General features: G+C 42.2%; 5 protein-coding genes across 9 annotated transcripts in view; all 5 read right to left on the reverse strand.

Annotated features, from left to right (window-relative positions):
* Positions 1-2,927: 2,927 nt before the first annotated feature.
* rgcc (regulator of cell cycle) lies at positions 2,928-6,123 on the reverse strand. Its single transcript, XM_076985460.1, has 5 exons — positions 5,983-6,123; positions 5,635-5,799; positions 4,077-4,184; positions 3,906-3,968; positions 2,928-3,697 (listed from the first exon to the last, which is right to left on the reverse strand). Exons 1-5 carry the CDS (start codon positions 6,014-6,016, stop codon positions 3,690-3,692), a joined length of 378 nt encoding a protein of 125 aa, XP_076841575.1. The 5' UTR covers positions 6,017-6,123; the 3' UTR covers positions 2,928-3,689.
* Positions 6,124-6,594: 471 nt separating this feature from the next.
* LOC143485858 (ras-related protein Rab-33B) lies at positions 6,595-9,084 on the reverse strand. The gene is made up of 2 exons (XM_076985489.1): positions 8,712-9,084; positions 6,595-8,269 (listed from the first exon to the last, which is right to left on the reverse strand). The coding sequence occupies exons 1-2, from the start codon at positions 8,949-8,951 to the stop codon at positions 7,829-7,831; spliced, it is 681 nt and encodes a 226-aa protein (XP_076841604.1). The 5' UTR covers positions 8,952-9,084; the 3' UTR covers positions 6,595-7,828.
* Positions 9,085-9,213: 129 nt separating this feature from the next.
* kbtbd7 (kelch repeat and BTB (POZ) domain containing 7) lies at positions 9,214-11,979 on the reverse strand. Its single transcript, XM_076985482.1, has one exon. The coding sequence runs from the start codon at positions 11,977-11,979 to the stop codon at positions 10,012-10,014; it is 1,968 nt and encodes a 655-aa protein (XP_076841597.1). The 3' UTR covers positions 9,214-10,011.
* Positions 11,980-12,593: 614 nt separating this feature from the next.
* Positions 12,594-17,834, reverse strand: LOC143485859 (uncharacterized). Of its 3 annotated transcripts, none has more exons than XM_076985491.1 (6): positions 17,759-17,834; positions 16,922-16,986; positions 13,442-13,521; positions 13,234-13,288; positions 12,986-13,149; positions 12,594-12,851 (listed from the first exon to the last, which is right to left on the reverse strand). In XM_076985491.1, exons 4-6 carry the CDS (start codon positions 13,252-13,254, stop codon positions 12,617-12,619), a joined length of 420 nt encoding a protein of 139 aa, XP_076841606.1. In that variant the 5' UTR covers positions 13,255-13,288; positions 13,442-13,521; positions 16,922-16,986; positions 17,759-17,834; the 3' UTR covers positions 12,594-12,616. The 3 variants fall into 3 exon arrangements, with proteins under 3 accessions (XP_076841606.1, XP_076841607.1, XP_076841605.1); XM_076985492.1 differs by having other exon boundaries at positions 16,904-16,986; positions 17,759-17,812; XM_076985490.1 differs by lacking the exons at positions 16,922-16,986; positions 17,759-17,834 and having other exon boundaries at positions 13,234-16,872.
* Positions 17,764-18,318, reverse strand: part of slain1a (SLAIN motif family, member 1a) — a 29,421-nt gene continuing 28,866 nt past the window's right edge. For 2 of the 3 annotated variants that reach the window (XM_076985484.1, XM_076985486.1), the window contains one exon: positions 17,764-18,155. In XM_076985484.1, the coding sequence (XP_076841599.1) occupies positions 18,077-18,155 (79 nt within the window). In that variant the 3' untranslated portion in view covers positions 17,764-18,076. The remainder of the gene's footprint in view (positions 18,156-18,318) is intronic. The other variant, XM_076985483.1, reaches the window with a different exon arrangement.

Here is an 18,318-nt window from a genome sequence, read left to right on the forward strand (position 1 = left end):
CTGCTGCAATAACTGACTTTCCCTCTGGGATTAATAAAGTTCAATCAATCAATCAATCAATCAATCAATCAATCAATCAATCAATCTATCTATCTATCTATCTATCTATCTATCTATCTATCTATCTATCTATCTATCTATCTATCTATCTATCTAAATTATGCGGTGATTAGTTTGCGGTGCACATGGGGAGGGGCGGAGCACATGCACCTCACCCATCGCTGCCATCTGCCTCATGACGTCACATGGCACTGCAAACATGTGACACACGACCTTGCTTCCACATCTACTGATGTTACAGTATTCCAGCTCCAGCTGACTCATGTGTGTATACTAGAATTCATGGTCATATACTGAAACCCATGATTATGTACTAGAATATGTTTTATTTCACTTTTCATTACTAGAATTGCTATGATCGGAAGCCTTAAACACTGTCGTAACAAATTTTCAAACATACCAAAAGTTGGTCATTTTTAAACATGGAGCACTGTAATGAACTGCAAGGAGAGGTTCTAACTGCAACGTTTTCACGTTTTGTTGGCTCTTTATTCAGTTTTTCCACCGTTCAAGGGTTGAACTCTTGTCAGAAGATCACAGGTTTCATCCTACGTTTCTAGGTTTTACATGTACAAATTTATTGTTGCCTGCAGGCACTGTCATGAGACAAGATGGCTTATCTTTTCCTTCCGTGTTATGAAGAACCTCCTGTTAGGGCAGCGCATGTGTATATATAACCTCACTCTACTTGGCGCACTTAATTCTATTGTTTCTCTGACAGTGTTTAATTAAACTTCTTCCTTAAATTATTTTCAAATCAATAAAAATGTAGTTACAATTGTATTAGAGTTTCTCTAAACAAAATTTTGTTAGCAATTGATATTCTTTTTTAGAGCATCCCATTTAGTGAGGGGTATATGGAAACATTTTTGTTGATCCTGCATTGCATTACTGGTGATTTCTGGGGCTCTCAGCCAGCCTGTCCTGCTCCTCCTTCGGATGTTGAGGCAGGGACGGACGGGTTCTTCTCTGCCACTCTCATGCTCTGCAGGGTCCCCATCTCTCTTTCTCTCTCCCTCCCTGTCCCCGATCTCCCTCCTTCACTGTCTCCTTCTCTCTCCCTCCCTGTCCCCAAACAAATTCACTCACTGTCTCCACCCTACCTGCCTCAATGTCCCCTCTCTCTCCTTCACTGTCCCCATCCTCCCTCACTCACCATCCCCTCTTCCTCACTGTCCTCACCCTCCCTGACTTACTGTCCCCTGCCTTCCTTCACTGTCCCTTCTTCTTCAATGTCCCCTCTCTTCCTCTGTCCCCTCTCCCTCCCTCCCTGTCCTCTCTCTCCCTCCCTCACTGTCCCATGTTTCCAGCACAGCTCCGTCCTCACGGCAGTGTTGGCAGGACTGGTGCCCTCCGCTGTCAGCTGAGACTATCCGCTCTAAAATGATGGCGCATGGCCATGGGGGTTAAGCTGTTGTGTCATTATGTCTGGTGTTAACTGGCCAGGGGCCTGCAGAAGGGATTGGGCAGGCTGCCACCTCACTTCAGAGCACGGAGGACTGGGGGCAGTTGTACTGCTGCATGTGGGTTGTACCAGTTTTATTTAAGAATCAAGGGGGGCATGACAACTCCTGCATTCTGAATGTAAGTTGCTTAGATGGCATTAGCTGTGATACTTTGATGGGTCTGTTATTCAATCTACATTTTGCCCCTTTTGGTAAATGAGGTTATAGTTCTTGCTCAGAAATGGCAAAAGCATTTAAAGAAACTCTCTGCTGCTTTAAATTACAGCAGGACCCCCGCCTGGTTCCCAGGGTTATATCAGAAATGTTTGCCATTGATATATTTCAGTATTCAGGCATTTGCTTCAATGGTCATTGATTCTGAATACTAAAATCACAGAGGGATGGAGTCAGAGTTCATGACCTTCTGTGATGTTCTCAGTGTAAGTACTGAAATGTAGCAACAGGACCAAGAGCTTTGACAGATGCAGCTGGTAGATATTCTACCAAACCCCTACTCACACGCTGAGACCCCTGCTCACACACCGAGACCCCTGCGCTCACACAGAGACCCCTGTTCACACACCGAGACGCCTGATCACACACTGAGACCCCTGCTCACCCACCGAGACCCCTGCTCACCCACAGAGACCCCTGCTCACACACAGAGACCCCTGTGCACACAGCGAGACCCCTGCTCACACAGCAAGACCCTTGATCACACGCAGAGACCCCTGTTCACACACAGAGACCCCTGCTCACACACCGAGACCCCTGCTCACACACCGAGACCCCTGCTCACACACCGAGACACCTGTTCAACCGCCGAGACGCCTGTTCACATGCCGAGACCCCTGCTCACACGCCGAGACCCCTGCTCACACGCCGAGACCCCTGCTCACACACCGAGACCCCTGCGCACACGCCAAGACCCCTGTTAGCGGCTGGCACACGACAGCTAATTTAAGCACCAAACTAAGCATAGCTCTTCTTATCAACATTGTATTCATATGTGTACATTCTTGTATGTGTAAAACACACCGAGACCCCTGCTCACACACCGAGACCCCTGCTCACATGCCGAGACCCCTGCGCACTCAGCGAGACCCCTGATCACACCCCGAGACCCTTGATTACACATTGAGACCCTTGATCACACGCAGAGACCCCTGTTCATATGCCGAGACCCCTGATCACACGCAGAGACCCCTGTTAACAGCTGGCACACGACAACTAATTTAGGCACCAAACTGAACTAAGCATAGTTCTTCTTATCAACATTGTATTCATATGTGTACATTCTTGTATGTGTAAAATCGTTACATTAAAAAAATAGAACTTTTTTTTTTCTTATAGCTCAAAAACATTAAACAGAAATCAGTCTGAAGGAATCAGGAAAAGATTAAGTAAAACAAAGAAACAATCTAAGTTTGCAGTTGTCCACTTTAATCTCTGGTAGTTGTATTAAATACACTTAATATTGCTTTCCAGTTTATGTTAAACCCATGGTACTAAACTCAATAATGCAGTATCTGAAACAAAGACTTTTCTTATATCAAAGCAATAGACTTTGAAACAATATTTACATACAATACAAAAATATATATTCACAAAATGGCATTACTAATAAATTTACAATAACCAGTTCTTTACAATTACAATACATTTCTATAAAAACTCAATTTAAATAATCTTCCAGCTTAAGTTGTCCAAGGAGAGCACTTCCTGTCCTGATAGTGTGGGTGGTTATGTATGTACTCTGTGTCAGGGCTTAATTTGAACCGGATTCCGGTAACTGTCTGCCTCGATCCGGTAACATTTAATGTTGTCCGCTGGGTTGCCAACTCTCACGCATTGCGTGAGTTACTAGTTCGCTAGCTCTACGTTCGCACCCCCCCCCCCCCCCGTACAATGCGTTCCGGCAACGTTTGATTTACAAATTAAGCCCTGCTCTGTGTGTATGTGTGTGTGTGTGTGTGTGTGTGTGTGTGAGAGAGAGAGTGAGAGAGAGAGAGAGAGAGGGAGAGAGAAAGAGTGTGAGAGATTGATTTATCAGTCATTACAAGTAATAGCAGTTCAACAAGGTAGCCCATGCCTTTGCGTTGGCAGTGCAGTGTGGTCTGTTGCCTGCCTCCCCCCCTGGGTGGGGCTGACCTCTTACTAGTCCATGGTCATCCTGACTCCAACTCACATACCTGCAGCAGAGAGAAAACACACACGTACTAGTCAAGGCTATTCATGGATGTGGATGTGCTCATGTGTTCTGATGCGCTGCTATAGTAGTGCTGGTTCAGCAGGGACATTAGTGACTTCTACAGGTGACTCAGTTACCCCTCCCCAACAAAAAACCCCTTCATTCACTTAAGTTAACTTGTCAACGGAAGTCATGCTGGTAGCTCTTACTTGCTAGTGTCTTGTCAAGGTCAGCGATGAAGTCTTCTAGTTCTTTAGTGTCACCAAGTTTAGCTGCAAAAGACATAATGGGCAAAACAGTAAAAAATACAGAACAAGAAAAATATTTTATATAATACTTTTATAATAAAAATATGGCCCAGGTGGCAGTCTGTGACTCACGTTTAGGTGACGCTAGTAAAGTTCCAGTGGGAGATTGTAAAAACACGCTGGGTGAGTTGAGCTTCTCATCACTGAAACTGAAGCTGTTTCTGTTCAGAGACTCAGCACCTGTGGCCAACAGAACGGAAGCACAGGAGTGGTTAAAACAGACATTCACTCTGGGCATCTGTAGCAGGTGAATAACCCCATCACCTCTCGCCCTCCATCACACACACCTGTCAAACTCCTCCCTGCCTGCCCCAAAACCCAGGGGACTTTAGCTGAGGTTTAGTGCATACTTCTCAAATAACAGACACCCTCTCCAATCCAGCATGTGCACACACTGCAGTGTAATAGTCGTACCCTGGTCAGTTGATGTAAAGCCAGAGGCAACAGCAGGCACGCTGCTCCCACACCCCTTCCTTGCTAAAAGTGTACTTATTGCTGTCTGAGCTCAGCCACCCATGGTGTTATAGTGAAGCTGTTCTCCTTCACCTCTACTCAACAGAGGCCTTGCATGACAACCTTCCATGCAGCTGTGAACAGAGCTTTCTTCCTCCATTCCTAAACACAGGTTTCTGTTTGATCCTCACACCACAGCTCCAAAACAGGAGCAGAGAACAGGTTGCCAGTGACATAATGAGCACTGTGCCTTATGCCAAGAGCTATTTTAGCCCACCACAAACGTTCCTTTGTTCTGGGACGAAATAGGTGTAGGAAGCATTTTTGATTTTAGGTATTAAATACAGAAACATACAACATATCCCCCAAAAGCCTGCACATTTTCTCTGGAATATTATTTACTCTGGAATATTTGGCAAGAATTCTTTAAAGAACAGAGGTGTCCTTCTCCCACAGCACATATAAAAATCCCATGCAAAGAGTTGAGGGAACACAGGTTCTCTGGTGTCACTGCATGTGGACCAGCGCCAGAGATGCAGTGACCAAAACTGCCATAAATTTATTATTCTGCACTGACCAGATGAACAGAGACTAACAGGTCTCAAATTACAGTGATCTATGTTGTGAAAAGTCAGGCTCTGCTAAAATAACCAGTCTCTTAACGGTTTATCTTGGCTGTACAGAGCTTCAGTCTTCGCTTCTGTGCCAGGGGGTGTTGGCGCTGCCGGTCTAAACTCACAGCGGAACTCTTGTGTTTTTAACGATCACAAAGACGCTACCTGTTCCGATTATGCGGTGGGCATCAACTGCTGTTCGTCCTGTTATTACACAACCGCTCAAAAATATAACAGTCCTCCAACAATCAAGGCATACATTCAGTTTCACACCACTGAGTATCGTCCGTTAATGAAGCCCCGTCTTTGACGAATATCGGGGCTCAAGCGGGGAATTCACTTCAGCTCCATAAAGTCTGTAATTAGGTTAAATAAATGACTTACACTGCCCCGAGATTTTTCTAAGAGCCACATAAGTTTGATAATTATCTTTAAAGTCAGACTTTTGACATGACGTTTCATTTATAACCACATTCCGCTGATATTGCCACATGAGTTGAGAAGACGTGAGGAAACTGATATCGCTGTGAAGATCTGATCTGAAACAACATGGTGCGTCTTACTCTCTGAGTCGCTGAGTCCACTGTCGCTCACGCTGCTGCGTCTCTTCATGATTTTGAGATGTTCCTCATATCTGAAATGTCTCTTCTCAACGGGGGATGTGAAATCTTCAATGACAGCGTCGAATTCACACAGTACGGCACTGAGCTCATCGTCCTCTAGAGATGCTGAAAAGTTTGAGTTGCCTTTAATATCAAGAATTCAAACGTAATGTTCCTTAGTAAATGTATTTGGAGTGCTGCTTTTTTGCTTTCAAAATCGTATATGTGCCTATACTAAAACAGGTTACTAGGACGTGGGCTAATCTCCATCACGAAGGTTAAAAAGTCCAATATATAAACTTCACTTACATTTGCTCTGAGACTTCATTTTTGGAGACTTCATTATGTGGCAGGTATTCTAGTTAAAGCCTCAAACAGGCTGATAGTTATCCACGCACCAGGTCTCCCCTCGCTCACGTAGACCCTCCTGAACGAGCGCTGCTAGACTGCTTTTAAATATTGGACCACTCCCATCGGGGGCGCGGTCGAGGCGGAGCCACGTGGGCGAAACGTTACTACTCACGCTTGTTTTAGCTTTCCGGGTGAGTTACACTGATTGGCGTCATCCCAGTCAAACGTATGTTGTTGTAAACAGATAAAGTGACACATATAAGGCATGATTGCACCGTCCCTAATACCTATAATAATTTCCTTATACCCTTACGGAACATATATACCCTTACAACACACACACACACACACACACACACACACACTTATCAATCAATCAATCTATCTATGATGCAGAGATATTCAAATATTGTAGTGAGTTACACAAGGTGTCCAGAGAAAGGACAGAGGTCCTTCATCATATATCCTGTTTTACTGGAAACCTTGAGTACTCATCACTATTTTTGAAATATCTTTACACTTTTAAATCCGAAGAATATATATTTAAATAACTACAACTGAACAATAGCCCACTCAAAATGCACATTTTAATAATATGTATCCGTTTAGAGCTACAGAGATATGAAACAAGTTCGAATAACTGGGGTGGTATTTACTAGAGTCATGGTAATATCGAGGTTTCAGCGACACCTGCTGGTTCACTACAACACGGACACGCTGCAAAGGACTGTTAAGTTTAGGTAAAATTATTTGTCAATGATAATTCAAATGACAAGAAAAAAGCACATTTAAAGTGTTATATATTTGGAGTATTTATGTTGTTTACAGCTCCTGTGTAAGGTAAATAGGGATCTGGACCCATACAGTTGTAAAACATTTACTTTTCAATGTTTATTGCATTTTGTAATTACATATTTATGACAGACTTGAACACAAAATATGCACTCATAGGGTCAAATCATGAAGAAACTTGATCTTGTCGTATGCTCACATAATTGATAAACATGAAAATAGCTCTGGACATAACGGAGGACAGTGTTTTAAGAAATGTTACTTAAATATGTAAGATTTTACTTATACTGTGTTGTCGTGCAGGAAGTGCTTTTCTTGAATTCCCTTACTTTGTTAACACGAATTGTGTATAAATGTTGTATTTGATTTTTTTGATGTACATTTATCAATAGGAGTATCCATGCTTGTTATAGCTGAAATTGTTATCAACAAGGTGCTAAATCTTACAGTTTTTTTCCAATGCTGTAATTTCAGATTATATGATTGCCGTGAGAAGATGCTGGTCTCAACCTCAAGCTGCACATCCATACAGGCTGCTAACTGTTTTTTTTTTTTTTTTTCAATTTTGTTTGAAAAAACATACATTAAAACTAAATGGGAGAATATTGACATATCCTCATGGTTTTAAAAGGCAATTGAATGTTTATATCTTATTTAAATCTAAAGAATCCTTTGACTGTTGTGAATGTATTGTAACTTCTTTAGAGTGTGGAATGAAAGAATAATGAACATGGTCCCATTTTTAAAATTGATATTCACTTCACAATCACTGGGTTTGTCAGTAGACTGACCACAACTTGTAATGTAAACACACAAAGCGTGTAATTGTTCTAATGGGCACTCCATATAACTACACATAATTCAGCTCTAAAAACAAAAAGGTGCACCCTCACAATTTTTACCCTCTAGTCTTATTAAAACCACTGATATTTTAGAGTCTAACCTGGCATCTTAATTCCCTCACTAGGGCGTCTACAGATGCTCCGAGGGTGTTATAGAAGGCCACACTAGCTTAGCAGAAACAGAGCTTCCTCTCTTCCTGCTCCTTGGTTAACTGGATTGCAATACTTTCACTTGGCTGTTTCAGTCTTAGGGGCCTATGATTCTTCAGCTTGTAGGCCAAGGTGAGGAAAATGGCGTCTATGTGCTCCTTTTCAGTGGGGTCCTTAGCAGATGTCTCAAAGAGGGGGAAATTGTAGCTGTCAGCCAGGCGCTGTGCCAGAGAGGTGGGGACCTCCACCCTTCCCAAGTCACATTTGTTCCCCACCATGATGCGGGGCACCGTAGGAGGGACGGAGTGGCGCGTGCATTCATCCACCCACTCCGGCAAGCTCTCAAAAGATACCAGACTGGTCACATCATATACAAAGATGACAGCATGGACATTGCGGTAATAATGCTCCACCATGCTCTTTCGGAACCGCTCCTGTCCTGCTGTGTCCCAAATCTGCAACTAAAAATGGGACACACTATTTGGATCATGTTCAGAACATTCAGAAAGACAAAAGTGCTGCATTGTTCTGCAGGTCTGGTTTTACCTCTACCATCCTAATATGTGTCCTGTATAAACAGGTACTAGGCTATGTTCCACTGGGCCCAATTTAGCTAGATGACAAATTATTTTTAAGGGAATGTAAACAGCCCTTAAATGGAAGCCAATCTGACTATAAGCATGGTATATCAACAGTGTTGCTGCATCTATACTGTTCATAATACAGAGCTATTCCAGACTGTGCCATGCAGATACCAGTAGCCTACCATTTCTTAAAATGAATAGCGGTGCTACCGCTAAATGGCAGAGCTGCCTAGCGGTCTATGGAGATTCTTAAGACATGTTCGCGATCATAATTACAGACAACGATCAAAACTGTAAGGGTTGTAAAATAATTTCTTACCTTGACATTTTCGCCATCAAGTCTGAGGACCCTTTCTCTAAAGTCAACTCCTATAGTTGCTTCAGGGTTTTTAAGAAATTTATCGGCACAGAACCTGTAACTTAGACATGTTTTTCCAACATTTGAGTCACCAATAACAATTATCTTAAATATTCTTGTTTGAAGATTGTCTTGAAACAAACAGTCTGTTTCGTGAACCGTGGCAAATTCATTATCGGTATTTTTGTTTTCATCTGCCATAGTAGTAGAGTCCCATGACTTATCGCGAGAGTTCAGAAAGACACGCAAAGTATTGAACTCCACATGAACTCGTCTTCAGCCAACCATTACCGACATGCAGTAATGTAATGCCAATTTTATTTATATTGTACACACACACACACACACACACACACACACACACACACACACACACACACACACACACACACACACACACACACACACGATATAATTTATATTGTAACGTTCGTTAAAAACCAGAACAGTTTACTGTTTACAACTTGTCTATTTTATTTAAACACTAATACAAGCGAACTCACTCGAGGAAAAATAACTGAACTCTCTCTCTCATTCTCGCTCCTCGCGCACTTTTTCCACTCACTCACACAACTTAACTTAAAGAAACAGTAACCCAATAATCCTTTAAGGATCATTACAATATATTACTGTCGCCCACTGGGGGCTCAGACACTTGTAAAGTTGCTTTATATAAATATATATTTATATAAAGCTGCTATATAAATACATTTTGATATTTTATATATTATATATATTACACACACATACATACATAACAACCAAGTTATGGTAACAGCTGATCTGAACAGGAAGCTATAAAGACAAATATAACATTTTTGTTCTACAGAGAAATAAAAATATAGTTTTGATATATCAAGCAAGTATATGCAGAATGAATAAAACTAAATATGTTTCAACATATCAAGTAGATAATATGTAGAATGAACAAAATGTATAAGTCTTCATTATTCAAAAGAGTATTAATACTGCTCTGTAGCTGCAACTTGCAGGTGATGCAAGTGACATTGTCCATACACTAACAGTCCTGAGAAAATTCAGCTTCAGGTTTCTGAAATCACAGTACCACATTATTCTATATTTCTAATACAAATACCATGTCAGTTCAAGCAGCATTAGATCCTCTCTACTGGTACACAATTGGTAAAACGTCACTTATAGACAAGTAATATAATTACAATTAAGTAAGGGGTCTAATACCTTGTTTATTTCCCATATAAAGCTCTGCATATAATTCTACAAGCACCAGATACTCCGTTTTCTACCAATTCTCATCTGAAAAAGAACTTGAGCTGCCAGAATCAGAATCTGCATCAGTCAACCCATCAAAGTCCCAGTCCGCACTGGAGCCACTGTCGTCGTCCTCGTCTGTAATGAAGTTGTGTCCAGAGCTAAGGCATGCTGTATACATGCGGGCAGAGAGACTTATGGAACCAAACGAGGACCCAAACATACTGACCACATTTCTCCATGTGTCTTTAGTGGGGTCATACTCGTGAACGACGAGCCTGTTCTTGTTGTGATGAACAATGGCCATAGTAAGCAGGAGCAGTTTGTTGTTGAGCTGCACCAGCTGGTAATTCAGAGCGCTGCTGTCAGTGGGAATATCCCCGATGCGCCTCCACTCTCCTCGGGCTGGGTTATACGCTTTCACCACTGGAATGTCACACAGGCAGATGATCTGATCCTGGAAGACGCAGGCTTTATGAAGCTTGTTACGTTTTAAGGAGCTTCGCGGAAGCCAGTAATTTTGCTTTGGCTCATAGCAGAGCATTCGTCTCTTGTTTATTACATAAAGTCTCTCATTGACTGTCACAACTTGTATCTTACCTAAGGAGTGAGGCAGAGTGGCAACAAATACCCACTGGTTTCTTTGAATGCTATAGCACTCCACTTCCTTTAGCCTGGCCTCAGATACAGGGTCTCTGCCACCCAGAATATACAAGTGCCCACTAAGGTATCCAATATATGAATGCATCCTTCCTAGAAGTCTCTCAGCCAGCTCCTGCCAACAATTTAACAAAGCATTATACACCCAGAATTTCTTTGATAGGTGTGAAGCTACATACAAGTTATTCTCTGGTGTTGCACACACTAAAAATGTCTCCATTGGAGGTCGTTTGAAGTTCTGATTGCTTAGATTAATGACAGGGGAAGCCATGGAATAGATTTCTTCCGTATAAGGATCATAACACATGAAAGGTTCATTTGGTCGCCCAAAGAACAGGACCATTTCTTTTGCACTTTTTCCAATTCTCTGTTTTGTAAAATGCATGCCCTTTGAAATCACACTGCTATCTGCAGTACTGGTCAAATCTAGCAAACTAGAAAGATGCTTTTTTATAAAAGGCTTTGACTTAAGGTTGTCCAAGTAAATCTTGTCTTTCTCTGTGAACAGTGGCCATCGAACACATTTAAGGATGGGCAATGCATCCTCTGTGTCAGGATGCAGATTATGTTCAATCCAGTGGATTGCAACAGAGCACACTTTTCTTTCACAGTCAACATCCAGGGAATCCAGAGTAAGGATCTCTTTCATCTGTTTCATGTCAAGTTCACATAACTCCTTTTCACTTTCACTAAGTTGGATGAAATGTTTTGCTATGAATGCCTGAGCTTTACTTTTCAGGTCAAGATTGTCAAACGTGTCTGCAAATTTCAAAATCCCTGTACAGTTAGAGAGGTCCAGTCTTCTGGTCATAAAATCTGCACAGGCATGCCTGATGTATTCCACCTGAAGCATGTTAGCGGCTGCATAAAGCCTTTGCACGTTACCCTCCGTGATTGTCACTTTTCCAGTATAACAGTAGTCAACAATTACAGCCATTGAGTGTGCATCGACGTCGTGAATTGTTATCTTACTCTGACTGCTCTCATACAGCCCTCCTGTAAACATGCTCTTGAAATAGGGACTTGCAGCTGCCAGGACATTACGGTTGCACTGGAAGAGCTTCCCTGCTGTAGGTCTACAGGCATCAGGATCCGTCGAGTCCTGCTCAGGGTCCACTTCAATCGTAACGTCAACAAGAAGCTGGTAGTCGTAGAAATATTTCAGTTCCTTTATCAAATTCAGAGCATAATTTGAATCTTCAAGCTCTTCCGGAGCACTAAAACAATATACTGTAGCCATTTTGATCTTAGTGGCATCCAGATGCCGGTGGTGGCTACCAGTCCTACGGACGTCCAGGTCCCAGTAGCACAACGGTCGCCGGCACATAAACCTTCTCATTTACATTTCCAGCTGTAAAACTAAGAAGGTCTCCCGGTAGAATAATTTCTTTGTTGGCCGAGAACGCAAACATGAGTCATGAATGAAAACGTGGTCGCTGTGACCACAAACATTTATTCTTCATCTTTAATGTGAAATAATTAAGATGTTTTTACCTTCTCGGTTGACTCACGTCGGTCTCGACGTGGTGGTGTAACCAAACGTGCTGCCACTGAACCTGTACCACACTGATTGGTTCACACTCAACATTTGATCGAGTAGTTTGGTTGAATCGATACGTTTAGTGTACTCCACACATTTTAATGATTATTTTGTATTATGTCAGTTGGCATTACGTTATTATTCCAGTGTGTGTGATTATTGTGTATAATGGTTGTGTAGAAAAAGCCCTCATGTTCGTGTGGCATTTTCAGGTTACTGTTTACTTAGCCAAACAGCCAGCTAGTACATGTAGCAAGAAATTAAAATGTCACTTCAACACGAGGGCATCATTTAAAACTTTATTTTGCCATATATTTCCGACTGTTAGCCTAATTAAACGGACACTATCGAAATATGAAAGTTAGTAAAGTGAAGCAGTGATTTTTCTCTCCACCATCATATAGACGTGTTTGTCATGCTCTCCAACAAAAGCACATTAGTTGTAAGTGCGATTAAGTTGGTTGATGGTGCGCAGGGCGGCCTTGTTGTCGATGGTCTTGTGGACGGTGATTAGAAATGGGAAGGCGGACGGTAACTCCACTCTGCGACTGAGCTTCTGGTGTCCCCAATGCACACAATGCAACTTCTCGGCCAGGTCTCTTCGGCCAGCTCGCTCAAGACCATCCTGAAGCAATTTAGTCTTGTTGGGCTTGTCCCACGACCGTTCATACCTGTGTAATAAGGCGAACGTCACTTTTATTTCATTGAAACATAAATAATCGATACAAAATGTCACACCGTATACAAAACTCCTTTTGGGGAGTTTGGTAACACGTGGTTCATGCAATAGCGCGTGAACAGTTACCAGGACTGCAGCATGCTCCTAGCCTGGACCCTCTTATCTGTAGATGTGGCATGAAACTGCCTGACTTCAGGTCTTGTGAAGCCCAGTTCATAAGCAAGAACTGTCCACTCAAAGCCCAGCTGCTTAGAGATGTCCAGTATCGATTTCATATTTATCACAGCATCCTGGGAAACAAACAAATGCGCATTCCCTTGTCAGTAATTATTTTCTATTATGATTTTTGGACAGAAGCTTCATAACTCACTGACCTCTTGAGCTTTACTTGGCATTCTGGCCACACAGTTCCTGGCATCCAAATCTCTGCTGTTCATGATTGTTCCACAAACAAAAGGTGAAAGTCAGTGATTGCTCAGATGTTGCTCAAAACATTTAATATGTCTATATCCAAGTCATAAGGAAATACAACTATTTCAGTTTAGCTCAATATTGATGTATTGTCAAGCGTGGAGTACTTACTTTCTTGCCACTGCATGTAAAAGTCTGTTCTTTTGCTCTGGCTTGGAGTCACCATGGAGATTCTCCAACACAAATCAACTCTGTTACAAATTAAGGTTAGATTGAGCTCGCCCATCTGGTTACACTGAACCTAATGTGACATTAAGTTATGTCATGTGATTCATAGGTGACATTGTGAACATTTCAGTCTTGAGTGCAAACTGTCAGAATGAGAAATTATTCTTATTACAAGCTCTAACCATACGCCTAGAGGCAGGGGTCCCCCAGTTACCTGCTAATTGCACATATACAGTGAGGAAAATAAGTATTTGAACACCCTGTGACTTTGCAAGTTCTGCCACTTAGAAATGGAGGGGTCTGAATTTTTCATCTTAGGTGCATGTCCACTGTGAGAAACATAATCTAAAAAAAATCTGGAAATCACAATGTATTATTTTAATTCTAATGATTAAAATATAGTTTTATTTTAATGATTTAAAAAAATTATTTGTGTTACTGTTGCAAATAATTATTTGAACACCTGTGTCATGAATGTCACCTGATTGCCCCTGCTCAGCTGTTCCCCATCACCACGCCCACATTCCTCACATACTTATACCCTTCCGCTCCACCTGCCAGACGCAGTATTGCCAACCATGTTGCATACCAAGCGTTCCCTGTTACTGTTTACCCTGTGTACCGACCTCTGCCTGTTTCCTAGACCTCGTCTCCTGCTTAGCCCTCTGATACCTCACGGACTCTGCCTACCCGTCACAACCTTGGACCAAACTGACCACTGCCACGTAGCCACGAAAGTTGCTCTTCACACCTCCGTTGTTTCCTCGTATGCTACCATTGTGCCTGTCTATTTAAATAAAAGCCCCGAGCTTTCACACATGGATCCCTCTCCGTGTCTTTCAATCGTTACAACCTGCCAATTATGAAAAATTCTGGCCCTCAAAGACCTGTTAGTCCGCCTCTAAAAAGTCCACCTCCACTTCACTTATTATTCTAAATTAGAAGCACCTGTTTAAGGTCGTTAACTGCATAAAGACACCTGTCCACTCCACACAATCAGTAAGACTCCAACTACTAACATGGCTAAGACCAAAGAACTGTCCAAAGACACCAGAGACAAAATTGTAGACCTCCACAAGGCTGGAAAGGGCTACGGGGCAATTGCCAAGCAGCTTGGTGAAAAAATATCAACTGTTGGAGCAATTATTAGAAAATGGAAGAAGCTAAACATGACTGTCAGTCTCCCTCGGACTGGGGCTCCATGCAAGATCTCATCTCGTGGTGTAGCAATGATCCTTAGAACGGTGAGGAATCAGCCCAGAACTCCACGGAGGTGCTGTTCAACGATCTGAAGAGAGCTGGCACCACTGTTTCCAAGGTTACGGTGAGTAATACATTAAGACGTCAGTTTAAAGTCATGACACAGAAGGTTCTCCTGCTTAAATCAGCACAGGTCCTGGCCCGTCTTAAGTTTGCCCATGACCATTTGGATGATCCAGAGGAGTCATGGGAGAAAGTTCTGTGGTCAGATGAAAACAAAATAGGACAAAGGATGATGAGTACCATCCCCAAAACACCATCTCCACTGTGAAACATGGGGTGGAAGTATCATGTTTTGGGGGTGTTTGCACATGGGACAGGACAACTGCACTGTATTAAGGAGAGGATGACCGGGGCCATGTATTGGGAGATTTTGGGGAACAACCTCCTTCCCTCAGTTAGAGCACTGAAGATGGGTCGTGGCTGGATCTTTCAACATGACAATGACCCAAAGCACACAGCCAGAATCAGAGTCACCTTTATTGTCATTATAATTTGCATTACAATGAAATTTGATTCTACTCCAAGGTGCTTGTTGGGACAAAACACACAATGACATAAAACAACAAGTTAAAAAGTAGTGCCACATTTACAAATGGTTCAGTAGATTATTTCCATGATATGTTGAATATTGCACAAGTTATTTACAGTGTATATTACATAATATTCCATGTGGGAAGTATTTTACATGGGTTGTATTGCACATGGGTTGGGAATTTACATTATTGTTGCCATTATTTACATGTTGTTCAGTGCAGTGATGGCTCTTGGGTAAAAGCTGTCTCTGAGTCTACTTGTTCGAGTTTTGGACAACCTGTACGGTCGGCCTGAGGGTAACAGGTCAAACAGGTGATTGCTGGGGTGGGATGTGTCCTTGGTGATACTGACAGCCCTTCTGAGGTAACGATAGGTAGCAATGTCCTCCAGGCTGGGCAGGGAGCAACCAGTGATCCCCTGGGCCGTGTTGATCACCCAGGAACCTGATGGAGCTTACCCTTTCCACCCAGACGCCGTTTATGTGAAGCGGGGCTGGGTCAGTTCCTCCCGTCCTGAAGTCCAGAATTAATTCCTTTGTTTTTTGAATGTCCAAAATAAATTCCTTTGTTGAACAGTGGCAGGTTGTTGGCAGAGCACCACCCAGACAGCCGGTTTATCTTGTCCCTGTAATCTGACTCATCTCCCCCTGAGATGAGCCTGACCACGGTGGTGTCATCCGCAAATTTTATGATGGTGTTAGAAAGACGGTTGGGGAGGTCGTAGGTGTAGAGGAGAGGTGAACAGGAAAGGGCTCAGTACACAGCCTTGGGGGGAGCCGGTGCTGAGTGCGATGGTGGAGGAGAGGTGGGGGCTTAATTTCACAGACTGTGAGAAAGTTCTGTATCCACTGGCAGATGGGGGTGGAGATACCCAGAGCCATGAGTTTCTGGACCAGAATCTTCAGGATGATGTGATTAAATGCTGAGCTGAAGTCTAGGAAGAGCATTCTCACATAGCTCCCCCTATGCTCCAGGTGACTCAGTGCGGTGTGGAGGGCGATGTTTATGGCATCCTCTGTGGAGCAGTTTGGCCTATAGGCAAACTGATGGGGGCCCTGGTTGGGAGGTAGACAGACTCTGAGGTGTTTAGAGACCAGTCTTTCAAAGCACTTCATGACTACTGGTGTAACCAAGGAGGATAATCAAGGATCAAGGCTCCGTAAGCATATCAAGATTTCTGGATTTTTTTAAGTATGTCTCTCACAGTGGACATGCACCTAAGAAAAAAAATTTCAGACCCCTCCATGATTAAGTGGGAGAACTTACAAAGTTGCAGGGTGTTCAAATACTTATTTTCCTCACTGTAGCAACAGTAAAAGAGGAATCATGTATAGCAGCAATCTTTCTCCACAAAAACGTGGTCAGATGAATCTATCAGTGCAAGTCCACTGTGAACAGATGATGACAGAAACATCACAGCCTGCTGCTGTCCTTCTTCACGTGTGTTTGGAGGGACTCACTTGTTTGCTCGCCAAACTGAAATTCACACATGGATGGAAACATTGTAAAGACACTTGGATTACTCAGAGAACACCAGTAGCCCTGTATCTCCCCTGCCTACTCAGACTCACACAGCCCAGCAGACACACACACGGCCCAGCAGACTCACACAGCCCAGCAGACTCACACTAGCCCAGGGGAAGGACATTGCTGTTTGATCCTCTGTGCTGGATCCAGATCCTGGCAGCTGTTCTAGATGAAAAAAATGCACAACCTTTCCTTTAATATGAATAATTCAGTGTATTAGATCCAAATAATATTATTTATCTAAATGAGCATCTGAGCTCATTATTTTTGAAATGTAAAACTATAAATTTTTGTTTTATGGTTGTGGTACACTCAGTCTATACCTCAAACAGGATAACTGTCGTATTGCCATCTATTGGTAAGTAGTGATTTTTCAAATGAAAATGGTTTAAAGTCAGTTGAAAAGTCTTTATTTAATGTTAAAATACACTTATTTGTATTTCCCAAGTTTTTAACAAAAAGTCTTGTAGATGTGCAATTCATTAACAATGCTCTTTCACAGGAGCATCTTGTAAACATACAATTATGCATGTTGTACTTTGCATTAAGAGGCATTTGTACTTACACTGTGTAATTACTGAGTATTTACCAAGAGAACAAAATAAATGCCAGTAACTGTATTAATGTATGTGGAGTATTATCAAAAACTAACCTGTCAATTATTCACACTGGTAGTTACTGAAATATCAAATATTTGTTTTCACAGTTAAAGTGTAATTAAATGTGATGTCACTTATGAAAAAGTGCTTCCTTACAAACATTTATAGTGAAAAGTTTCAGTAGTACTAGCTGTGCTTTATGGATAGAAACTCAACTGGCACTAAACTGGCTGTTCCAATTAAATAATTAAGCTTAACAGTTAAAGCGCCATTTGGGAGAAAGTAAATTAGTTGTTACCATAAAAACACTTGACATTAGGCACTAAAACAACCAATACCTTATCTAATGTGTATCAATTTCCCCTTGTTTCCTGTAATCATTAAGGGTGAAATAACACCAGTGGTCAATTACAGGGAAATAATTGACATGTAAACAATTGAATGCATAATGCTCTATACAAAATGTTATAGGGCATACTGCAATTAATGTTTTTATATTGCATCAATGCAATTAAGACTGTGGACTCCTTCACACCATCAATTATCATAAGACTCTATGTCCTTTTTTCTCATACAGTTTGAGGACAACAGCTGTGTCCAGCCAGCTGGGCCTGAAATAATGTGTGAGATGTGTGGGCAGGTGGTGTTCTTCAGCATCAATAACATCCGTCCTTCCAGCTAGCGTCCCGCAGGGTGCTGAGAGACGACACTGTCTTTGGGGGCGTCAGTAAGCTGCTAACGACCAAGGCAGACATAACAAACAACTGAATAGTCTCCACAATGTAACTACGTTTACAACATGTAAATGAAGCATCCCGCGAACAGGAAACCCGTTTGTAATGAAACAATTTTACAAATGGCCCCTCAGTCCTTTACAACAATTGCAAACAAAATCTGT

The sequence above is a fragment of the Brachyhypopomus gauderio genome, unplaced genomic scaffold (genome assembly GCF_052324685.1).
Source record: "Brachyhypopomus gauderio isolate BG-103 unplaced genomic scaffold, BGAUD_0.2 sc40, whole genome shotgun sequence".
In the NCBI taxonomy this organism is placed as follows: Eukaryota; Metazoa; Chordata; class Actinopteri; order Gymnotiformes; family Hypopomidae; genus Brachyhypopomus; species Brachyhypopomus gauderio.